At 38.5% G+C, this 12,232-nt stretch overlaps 1 protein-coding gene across 1 annotated transcript in view; it reads right to left on the bottom strand.

The window, feature by feature from the left end:
* Positions 1-12,232, bottom strand: part of LOC132816192 (electrogenic aspartate/glutamate antiporter SLC25A13, mitochondrial) — a 187,810-nt gene that overhangs the window by 107,133 nt on the left and 68,445 nt on the right. The window contains exons 5-7 of the mRNA XM_060825688.1: positions 3,222-3,368; positions 1,764-1,902; positions 1,093-1,186 (exon numbers count right to left, since the gene is read on the bottom strand). Of these exons, the coding sequence (XP_060681671.1) occupies positions 1,093-1,186; positions 1,764-1,902; positions 3,222-3,368 (380 nt within the window). The remainder of the gene's footprint in view (positions 1-1,092; positions 1,187-1,763; positions 1,903-3,221; positions 3,369-12,232) is intronic.

Consider the following 12,232-nt stretch of genomic DNA (forward strand, 5'->3'; position numbering starts at 1 on the left):
GGTTAAAATAAGAAATTAATATCAGCAGTGATACAAATAAAAGGTTAATTGCATAAGTCCAAAAAACGTGAAAAAATAAAAAATAATTTAAATTGCCAAGATAAAGTTTGAAGAAAGACTGACAGATTACAATGCGAAACAGTAAAGACCATTATAATACATATAAGCAAAATGATAGTTAAGGGACAGAGGTAGAACTATACTAGACGATTAAAGTAAACCTGCAGAAATTACTGGTACATAACTTTTTAAGGTCAATACCAAAGAGTGGAGGTAGAAGTTAGGATCCACTGTTCTACAATTTTGAACATTAAAATAGGTTTGACATTAAATTATTCACATTTCAACAGCCTTATCTGACAATACATCTGTTGGTAATTACTGACGATGGACAATACTTCATGATAGGCAAAAACAAGGACTGCAGATGCTGAAAACCAGAGTTTACGTTAGAGTGGTGCTGGAAAAGCACAGCAGGTCAGGCAGCATCCAAGGAGCAGGAAAATCGACGTTTCGGGCAAAAGCCCTTCATCGGGAATAGAGGCAGGATGCCTGCAGGATGGAGATAAATGAAAAAGGGGTGGGGGTGGGGAGAAAGTAGCATAAAAGAGCTTCAGGGCAGAGATGACGACCTGGGGATTGCAGTGGGAGCGAGATTAGAGAGAGGAGGAGAGAGGAGGAAAACTTTTTCAAGGCAGGCATCCTTGCAAGATGATTTAATCTAATTATCAATAATTAACCCATTTCACAACATATTTAACCACCATTAAACCATAAAACAAAAATGTTGATAAGATTACAACTCAAGATATTCTAAAGCAGTAGCTTAAGTAATTGATTAATTTAAATACTCAATAAATTAAAACAGTTAAAGTGCATAGCTGTAAACCTTCTTGCTCTATATTTCACAGCTGTATATCAAGTGCAGTGTGTGCTGCCTTCAAACTTTACTTTAACTTTTGGTAAAATGCAAAGGACTTGGCACTTGTAAGTAGAGGTATTCTGCATTGTCTGTGCTCACATTCTAACAATATTAAATGTAATAGCCAAATATGGTAAATTAAATACAGTACATTGTGGCATCCAACTCACCCAGTTGGGTTATTGAGGCTTGATAACTGAAACAAAATATCAATTTCCATAGGCGTCACCTGACCAAGTTCCTGTGCAGCAAGAGTAAATTCCTCTGTAGAGAAACATAACACAATATATTGTTCCATTATTTAATATTAGGAAATGACTGTGCCACCTGACAATGCATCTTCTACTTTTGGACAAAGGATACTAATGTGAGTCAGTGCAAAAAGGGTATGTGGAGATTTGCACGCTTTAGTCCAAATATGTACAACTAATGATTTTTTTTGCTGAAATAAAAACAAACAGTATAATTGGTCAAATAAGGATGATTAAGATTTCAGACCAAGCATATAGGGCAACTTACTGTACACTTGCAGAAGTTACAGAATAATTAATCTGTATTGTAAAGTTATTTTATACAGTGCCAATTTGGATGTTAGCCTAGTTTGTTAAAGCCTTTAAAATCCCCATGTATCTGACTCTGGCTTAATTAAACTTTTGTATTGAAATGAAAGTAAAAGATTGCAGTTTAGCATGGATTGAAGAGCTAGAACACAGTAGTCAAAGGACATGCCACAAACGAAGCCAGGAAATCAATCACTGATTTTTTTTGTTTGAAAACTATGCACATCTTTACCCCCTTTAAACCTGGGAAATATCCAGAAGGCATAATCAGAAATTCTAACCTTTACCAACATTCATAATTCTACCGGAGCCAGCTATAGTATGGTAGACTCCTATAATGAGCTCCATGTTGTTTAGGAGTGAGTTAAAACCATTATAGTAGGAGAAGCTGACTTGATGGGTTGAAGAACCTCCAGCTGCCTACAAGTAATAGAGGGAAACAAAAATAGCAAATTTTACTCATGTAAAGTCATGCACATCTCTTGTATAAGAAACACATCTGTTCAACGCTTCTTCTACGTAATAGATAATTACTTAGGGTTAACGATACTTAAATAGTTCAAACTGACTTTATCCACCACATGTTTCTGCAATTGATTATTAGCAGAACATTATCTATTTCTTGGAACTTAAAAAAAATTGTATGTCTACTTGGAGCAATTTACAACAGCATTTGTCTTAATTTATTGTATTTGAAAACTAATCGTTGCAAAATAGACAACTTGTTACAAACACTGCATATTTGCAAATCTCCCAACTGACAAGGAATTTTGAGGCAAGGGGAGAAATGCAATTCATGGCCATTCTTTTTATTTTCAAAATACAAGCAGTCAAGATTTGAAAATTACAAGACATTTACTCTCACCCTTTTCTCTGGCATATGAAGCTTACCTGATGCTGTGTGCCCAAGGCTGCTTTACTGTACAAATTAGGACCCTACACAAATGTCCTTAAAGGTGCTCAAAGAACCATCACAAAATTAGTTAAATGTTACATTGTTGTGGAGTTGGAAGAAGCCTACTAACTATTCCAAAGCTTAAATAAAAGCAAAGTGTGGACAAACTCAGCAGGACTGGCAGCACGTCAAGAGAGAAGCAAAGTTAATGTTTCGAATCCAATGTGACTCTTCTTCAGAAAAAGAAATTGCCCTCAAGAATCTTCCTGTTGGCTAACTCAGGCACAGAGGTGGCCAACATTGATTGAACTTCATTAAAAAATATCTGGAAAAGCTATCCACATAGTAACCACCATTGATTATCACAAAAACCCACCTAGTTCACATTAGTTTAGTTCAGTCTTAACTGCCCTCTGAAATGGACAAGCAAGCCAACTAGAAATGGACAATAAATTCCGGCACTGCCAGCATTCTACAATCCATCAGTGAATGTTTTAAAAATCAGCACATTGCTTTGGGATGTCTTTTTTGCACCTGCAGCTCAATGCTTTCATTGAAATGACACCTAATGCCAACTTTAGCATGCGCCTCAGACTAACATATTAATCAAATGCGTCACTGATTTCCTGTCTGCTTTGAGTACAAGAGTAATTTCGCACTGTCTCAAAAGAAGTACTTTAGAAACTATGTGGAAAAAGTATTTTGTGGAAAATACTTTTACTGGATGCATTATTTTAAAACATTTCAGAGGCCATCATTGTTGAAAATATGACTTTGTAATCTTGATATTTATATTGCTTTTAGCATTCCATAGAATGTGTTTCAATGTAATGATGTAACTTACTGTTACTAAGGATTGTTCCACAAATTGAGTCAGCATGTGTGGGCGAACAGTGACCATGATATCCTTGAAATCCATGACAGAAATGCTACCGCTCTTATTTGTATCCCTCTGCATAAAAGCCTGCCTTGCATGCTCCTGCTGTAATTCCTGCAAATTCAGAAAATATGAACTAACATTTGTTTTAAAATTCTGATGTCTATTTCTATTTTGTGCATTAAGTGAAATAATAACAGGATTAAAATGAAGTTAACTGTAATTTTACAGGTCTTTCACCAAATTTGACCTGAACGCAATAACAGTTAGCAAATTTATACTAGATTTCAACAGTCAATTTCTCCAAACCATGTAGCTGATAAATAATTTTATTCACCATTTCAGCTGCTATGTAGAAAGAACAGATTCTCAGATGACAACATCATAAAGTCCGATAGAACAACATTTTAAAATTCATCAGTCAGAAAGAATCATAGCTGTGAAGAGAGTTTATATATTCATAAAATGAGATCACCTAGGTTAGATCTCATGGAATACAGGGAGGACTAGCCATTTGGATACAGAACTGGCTCAAAAGTAGAAGACAAGAGGGTGGTGGTGAAGGGATGTTTTTCTGACTGGAGGCCTGTGACCAGTGGAGTGCCACAAGGATCAGTGCTGGTTCCTCTACATAAATGATTTGGATGTGAGCATAAGAGGTACAGTTAGTAAGCTTGCAGATGACACCAAAATTGGAGGTGTAGTGGACAACGAAGAGGGTTACCACAGATTACAACAGGATCTGGACCAGATGGGCAAATGGGCTGAGAAGTGGCAGATGGGGGTTTAATTCAGATAAATGCGAGGTGCTGCATTTTGGGAAAGCAAATCTTAGCAGGACTTATACACTTAAAGGTCAGGTCCTGGAGTGTTGCTGAACAAAGAGATCTTGGAGTGCAGGTTCATAGCTCATTGAAAGTGAGTCGCAGGTAGATAGGACAGTGAAGAAGGCATTTGGTATGCGTTCCTTTATTGGTCAGAGTATTGAGTACAGGAGTTGGGAGGTCTTGTTGCGGTTGTACAGGACATTGGTTAGGCCACTGTTGGAATATTGTGTGCAATTCTGGTCTCCTTCCTATCGGAAAGATGTTGTGAAACTTGAAAGGGTTCAGAAAAGATTAACAAGAATGTTGCCAGGATTGAAGAATTTGAGCTATAGGGAGAGGCTGAACAGGCTGGGGCTGTTCTCCCTGGAGCGTCGGAGGCTGAGGGATGACCTTATAGAGGTTGACAAAATCATGAGGGGCATTGATAGGATAAATAAGACAAAGTCTTTTCCCTGGGGTCGGGGAGTCCAGAACTAGAGGGCATAGGTTTAGGGTGAGAGGGGAAAGACATAAAAGAGACCCAAGGGGCAACTCTTTCACGCAGAGGGTGGTACGTGTATGGAATGAGCTGCCAGAGGATGCGGTGGAGGTTGGTACAATTGCAACATTTAAGAGGCATTTGGGTGGGTTTATGAAGAGGAAGGGTTTGGAAGGATATGGGCCGGATGCTGGCAGGTGGGACTAGATTGGGTTGGGATATCTGGTCAGCATAGACAGCATAAACAAGGGTCTGTTTCCATGCTGTACATCTCTGTGACTCTAAACTCAGAAACAGAAAAGCGATAATCATAGAAATTACTGGAGAAACTCAGCAGGTTTGGCAGCATCCGTGAATAAAAAGTAGAGCTAACATTTCAGGTCCAGTGCCACTTCAAAACTGTTTGTTCATGTTAAGAAGGGGCAATTCTAGATTTATTTTAAGCACTGAAGCTGGATAAAGGGAAGGAGTATCTATGGTACAGCTTTTTTGAGAAAGGAATTATAATTCAACTTGACTTAATTTAGTTATGAAAAAAGACAAAGATAAACCAGGAATATACATTCTAAATTGAGGAAAGGCCAGTTTCTGAAGTGTGACTTTGCAAATGTGAACTGGAAATTACTACTTTAAGGTAAGTCAGTTTCAAAGCTGTGGAAGGCACTTAGGAGGAGATAGATAGAGAAGGTTCCAAGCAAATATGCTCCCATGCAAAGAACTGGGACTTTCAAATCCAGATCATCCTGGATGGCAGAGCAGAATATGGTTTAAAAAAAAAGAGGATCTTTGACAGGAAGCAGATTATAGAATCATATATTGGTGACAAAGATGAAGGAGATCATTCAACCCATCGTACAAACATGAAATAGGAGTAAGAGAGACCATCTGAGACTCAAGCATGTTCCTCTGTTCAGTAACATCATGGCTGGTTTGTTTGCATTTCGAACTACGCTTTCCCTATTTATCTTGATGATGTTTGATTCCCTTGCCTAATAGGCACTATCTACCTTTGCTTTAAAAATATTTAATGACCCTGCCTCTACTGACTTCTGAGGCAGATATCTACAGTCACACAATCTCAAAGAAAAAGAAATCCTCATCTGTCCTGAAAGACTATTCCAAATTTTAAAGCAATTGGCCCTAGATCTAGAATCACCACAGGTGAAATATTTTTCCACAGCAACCTGATCGAGACAATTCTATTTGTGTATGATGGACTGTCACTGTAAGAGTCCAATTGTGTGACACTATGATGATGTCATTGGCAACTCTGGGTGGGAAACAGCTTAGTCTAACTTTGTTGCCTGTAAACATCTCCATTATAAAGCTCATGCTGTTAAATATTTCAGTCTCTTGGTTCTTCTTGGAATGTAAGAATGGTGGACCTAATACACTTAAATTAAATCACCCATCACTTTTCTAGACTGCAGTAGAAACAAATCCAGCTGTTCCAACTTATCCTAATGAGACAATCCACCCATTTCAAGCCTCCAATGTATTTACGTTTTCCTTAAATGAGACCAAAGCTTCACACAGCATTAAACACCCTGTATAACTGAAGCATAACAACCTTACTTTTATGTTGAATTCCTCTCATAACAAAGGAGTGCATCCATTAGTCTTACTGATTACATGTGTACCTGCATAATAAGTTTTTGTGACTCATGCACAGGAAAACCTAAATCCTATGCACCTAGCAATTCCATAGTCATTCTTTATTTAATTAATACTCTTTATTTTCATTCTTCCTGACAAAGTGGATAACTTTATATTTTCCTCTTTCTGGCAGATTCTTGCATATTTAACTGATCTATATCCATCTGCAAATTCCTGTGTCTTAACAATATATTTTCCCATCTATCTTGTTGTCATGTGGAAATCAGCTACCATGTCTTGGTCTCCATTATCTAAGCCAGTGATGGAAGGTGTAAAAAATTGATGCCCTAGCACAATTCCCTATAGACTCCAATCATCATATCCTGCCAACCAGACAAGAACTGAGTCGGTGGGTTCAGCATGGATTGTTCCATTGGTGGGGTTGGGGAATACTTTCACCTGCCACCGCAAGAACTGTAAAACCTGTGCCCACACCTCCTCCCTCACCTCTATCCAAGGCCCTAAAGGAGCCTTCCACATCCAAAGTTTTACCTGCACATCCACTAATATCATTTATTGTATCCGTTGCTCCCGATGCGCTCTCCTCTACATTGGGGAGACGGGGCACCTCCTAGCAGAGCGCTTTAGGGAACATCTCTGAGATACCCGCAGCAATCAACCACATCGCCCCGTGGCCCAACATTTCAACTCCCCCTCCCACTCTGCCGAGGACATGGAGGTCCTGGGCCTCCTTCACCGCTGCTCCCTCACCACCAGACGCCTGGAGGAAGAACACCTCATCTTCCGCCTCGGAACCCTTCAACCACAGGGCATCAATGTGGACTTCAACAGCTTCCTCATTTCCCCTTCCCCCACCTAGTTTCAAACTTCCAGCTCAGGACTGTCACCATGACTTGTCCGGACTTGTCCAACCTGCCTATCTTCTTTTCCACCTATCCACTCCACCCTTTCCTCCCTAACCTATCACCTTCATCTCCTCCCCCACTCACCCATTGTACTCTATGCTATTTTCTCCCCACCCCCACCCTCCCCTAGCTTATCTCTCCATGCTTCAGGCTCACTGCCTTTATTCCTGATGAAGGGCTTTTGCCCGAAACGTCGATTTTGCTGCTCGTTGGATGCTGCCTGAACTGTTGTGCTCTTCCAGCACCACTGATCCAGAATCTGGTTTCCAGCATTTTGCAGTCATTGTTTTTACCTTGGGAAATACATCTCCATACAAAATCTGGCCTATGAAACAAGACTGTGCAGTGAGGTCATGAATACTGATACCTTTGTGGAACCTACCCTGGAATGCAGAGAAGAGGTATAGCACTTTCCACAGGGCAACATGGGTGCACATAGAGCAGACTATTGGTATCGTCAAGAAATATTCCAGATGTCTAGATCAGTCTGGTGAAATTGTGCAGAATTGTGCACCCAGTGAGGATGTCGCATCTTGTGTTGTTCTGCATAGCTCATCCCGGTGCAGTAGTGTGACAACACTTCCCATAATGAGAAGGAAAATTCTGTCCAGAATCACAGCAGTACATTTGATGCTGGTATACCCACAATGGTGTTCAGAGGGAGTTTCAGGATTTTGACCCAGTGACATATGATAAACAATGGGTCAACTGGGGCATTGAAAATTAATTTAGTTAGGTTAGAGGTAATGCAAACAGTCTCATTTATTTCTCAATGTAAATACTGGACCCCTGGCAGGCAAGAAGGCTGCACAGTGGGGTGGCATGGTGGCTCAGTGGTTAGCACTGCTGCCTCACAGCGCCAGGGACCCGAGTTCAATTCCAACCTTGGGTGACTGTCTGTGTAGTGTTTGCACATTCTCCCCATGTCTGCGCGGGTTTCCTCTGGGTGCCCCGGTTTCCTCCCACAGACCAAAGATGTGCAGGTCAGATGAATTGGCCATGCTAAATTGCCTATAGTGTTAGGTACGTTAGTCAAAGGGAAGTGGGTCTGGGTGGGTTACTCTTCGGAGGGTCAGTGTGGACTTGTTGGGCTGAAGGGCTTGTTTCCACACTGTAGGGAATCTAATCTAATCTTAAAAGGTAGAAAACCAGTAGTTTAGAGATCAGAACATTTTGTAAATGTAAATACAAAGGACTTTTTTGGGAGATAATAGAAAACACAACTTCCATGTACTCAATAGGTGGCTTTGCAATGATGATACAATAGAAATACAAAGAATGAGAGAGAAAATATCTTGTTTGACATTAATCTATTTTGTGACTATCCTGGCCACAGGTTTGGTATGCCAGTTGTGAATTATTTTACAACTGTGACTTAAAACAGGTCAAAACTCTAAGGAATAAAATGTCATGTTGCAAAACTGTACATGAAAAGCATTAAAACAAACCATCTGCTCTAGGTTAATTATGATATATAAAGACAATTCACATATCGTGAATACAAGGGAAAAAAAAATGGCATTAACTGGGGTCCCCTGCTGCCTTAGGTCTAAGGTCTAGACATCATATTAACAAAACTATTCAAGTAAAAGGACTGGAAACCAATGACCACAAATCCACAATATAAAATCACTTAACCTGTTTAGAAATAAAATACATGCTAAAAATTGTTTTTAAAACAATTATGTTTAAAAATTTTCTCTGATTCCAAAGTCTGTTTATTACTTTCATTTTTTAGAAGCATTAATGATACGGTACTCTGATGTTTTACTACAATTAAATATTATTCCAACTACCTACAGTAATTTCAATTGAAGCTATACAAGAAACTCAGTAAAAGTAGCATTAAAAGTAATTAAAAATGGCCATGATTCTAGCTGATCTTAATTCCATGCTGAAGATATATAAATGCTATGGTTAATAAGTCCATTATATACAAAAAAAAACATCCACCTGTCAACTTCACTTGCTTTTATCCTGTCTCCTTCATTTGACATACATATATGACAAATATGCCTTGTACTGTTGTGGATTTACATGACCGGAAACATTACCAATTTGAATATTAGAAATATAACCCAAGAGAACATAATAAAATTCTAAATCCAAGGGCTTGTAAACCACTGCAGATGTACAAGCGTACATTTTTTGTTGTCTTACTGATTGCTACGGTGATATTCCACAAGGTTCAGTTGCTTCTACAAGCTACTTGCATGGAAGTTCAGATATTTGGTGCAATGACATCAGAAAGAATGCAATGTACTTTCACCTTAGTACAGTGTTCATCTAGGAGGGAAAACTTGCAAGTGCTAACTTTCCTTTGCACAGAATGTCCTTGAATTTAAGTAGGGTTTTTAAGGTGCTATTGAAGATCTTGGCTACAGGATGCAATGCATCTTTTCACTAATACTGTGATGAAAGATGGCTGATTATTTTGGGACTGTGGATTTTACAACAGTTGCATACTGGGTTGGTTGATTTTGTGAAGGATTTTCAATGTCTGAAATCAATGTCTGAAATATCTTTCAGAACAGTATCCTAATCCAGTTAAGTATTCGAGAGCAGGGAGCCTCTGGAGTGTTACTGAAGAATTGTTTTACTGTGGTGATTTACAAAAGGTAGATGAAGACTGATGACCATTAGCTTGTTTTTGGTTCAGGATAATCAAGAATTGATTTTAGTTTAAGAAGTCCAGAGATTAAAAGTTATGGGCAATTTGGAAGCAACCTGACTGGATTCATAAACAAATAGATTTTCTCTCCTAGAAAGAAATATAGGATAGTTCAAGGAAAACATACATACTTTAGTATAAAAGTTTAATTTGTGAAACTTTCATACACAGAAGTACTTTGATAGAAATCTACAGATTGTCATAAATTGTGAAAATTTAATTCTCCATTTTGCAAATATTCATGTAAAACAACTGTATAGTTCACAAGAAAGAACCTGGAAGAATCAGTTAAATTGAAATTAAAGATATGAGATAGGGCAGTAATTTTTGTGGATTTGCATCTCTATAATGGATCGAGTCGGAAACCAGGATGATTCTTTTTCTGTTTGTTTTAAGATCTTTCAAACCGTATTCTATATTTAAATAGTTTGTTTTTGTTTCTTGCATTTTTTTTTATATCATACACTTGTATTGCCTTCTTAATAAACTCTGCAGCCTTGTGTGGCTATGTTTCAATGAATGGCCACCATGTTAACTAAACATTTTTTAAAAATGATATGTCATGCTAGATTTAATTATAGGATCAAACTTGTCCATCATGCTGCACATAATCACAGACACTTTCAGAATGTGAGGTGTTGCAAATCGTATTGCATATCGTGCAATGATTACTGAACATCTCCATTTCTTAACTTAGAATATATTAAAAAAAACACAATACAACTCTTGTGCAGGTGGGACTTGAAACACGGCCTCTTAACCAGAAGAAAGAAGATTATCCCTGTGTCACAAGAACCCTAGTTCCCTCATCTAAATCATTAATATATATTGTGAACAGCTGGGGTCCCAGCAGTACCCCATTACTCACTGAGTGCCACTTAGCAAAAGACAATTTGTTCCTATCATTTGTTTCCTCTGTGCCAACCAGTTTTCTATCCAGTACACTATTTTGTCAGTACACTACTCTCATACATTTAGTTTTCCATGCTAATCTCTTAGATGTGATCTTCTGAAACTCCAAATAAACCACATCCACTAGCCAACTCTCATCAACTCCACAAGTTACAGCCTCAAAACATTCTAGTTGATTTGTCAGCATGATTTCCTTTGAATATAATCATATTGATTCTGTCCAATCTTGTCATAGTTTGCCAAATGCTGTTATTACACAATGGACTCTTGCAATTTTTTCTCAACCGATGCCAGGTAAACCAATGTGTAATTCCGTTTTCTCTCTACATCCTTTTATAAATAGTGGGGTTACGTTAACTACCTTCCAAATCATAGGGACTATTCCAGAGTCAATAAAATCTTGAATGATGACCACCAATGCATCCCTTATTTCCAGGGCCACTTCCTTAACTACTCTGGGATGAAAATTGTGGGGCCCAGGGACTTAACAGCCTTTAATCCCATCACTTTTACCATACCCTACTAATATTGATTTCCTTCCATTTTTGCCTCTCCCTAGATCCTGTCTTTTCCAACTTTTCTGGGCTGGTATTTGTGTCCTCCTTTGTGAAGACCAAAGTATATATTTAATAGGTCTGTCATTTTTTTTGTTAATCCATTAAAAATTACACTGTTTCTAACTGTAAGGGGCCTACATTTGTCCTAATTCTTTCTCTTCACGACCTGCATGCCAAAATCAACATTTAGGCTCTCAAGGTGGATATCCGAAGCTAAATATCCTGATTGTTTCAACAATCCTTGGTCAGCTGCTTCCTTTCTACATGTAGCCAGACAGACTTCCACACTTGGTCATCCTCCGTGCCTCGTGCAATTTAGACTACCACCATCAAACCTCAATCATGGCATACTGCAGACAAGTGCTCTCTGAAGAGCATTAGGCAACTACATATTCCAAAGTCAAGGAAGATGGCTACCCATGTGAATCTGAAGGAATGCACTGCTCACTCATGTAAAGCTTAATTAGGAAGGTGAATGCAAGTCTGGATTTTTAATAAGCATGCATAACTGGCAAATTAATGCAAAAGGGCTTCCTGACACTTGCCATGAGAAGATTCAACCCTGTGTAAGACTTCCAGAAGTTACTTGTGAACTTTCACCTATCAGGAATCTGTTCTCAGTCTCTTGACCTGTTAGGCTTGTCCATTAACCTTCCTTCTCCTCGGATCTTTACAAGGTTCATGCTCATGGATCTTCATTTTCAAATCCCTCCAACATTGACCCTCACCCTCCAACAATATAATTTCCTCTCAGCACAAAGTCTTCTAGGATCTCTGCATCTTCTTGAACATCTCCAATTTTAATCAGGACTGGTGGGCATGTTTAAGCTGAACAGAATACCTTTTTTGCTCCTCTTGACTTTTTTTCCCCTCCATTAAGACGCTCCTTGAAACCTATCTTTTTAACCATGTTTTTGGCCATTTTCCCTAATATCTCCTTTTAAGACTTGCTGTCCATATTTATTTTATAATATTTCTGTGAAACAGTATGGACATTTTATGTTCAAGGTG

This window comes from Hemiscyllium ocellatum, chromosome 5, assembly GCF_020745735.1.
Source record: "Hemiscyllium ocellatum isolate sHemOce1 chromosome 5, sHemOce1.pat.X.cur, whole genome shotgun sequence".
NCBI lineage: Eukaryota > Metazoa > Chordata > Chondrichthyes > Orectolobiformes > Hemiscylliidae > Hemiscyllium > Hemiscyllium ocellatum.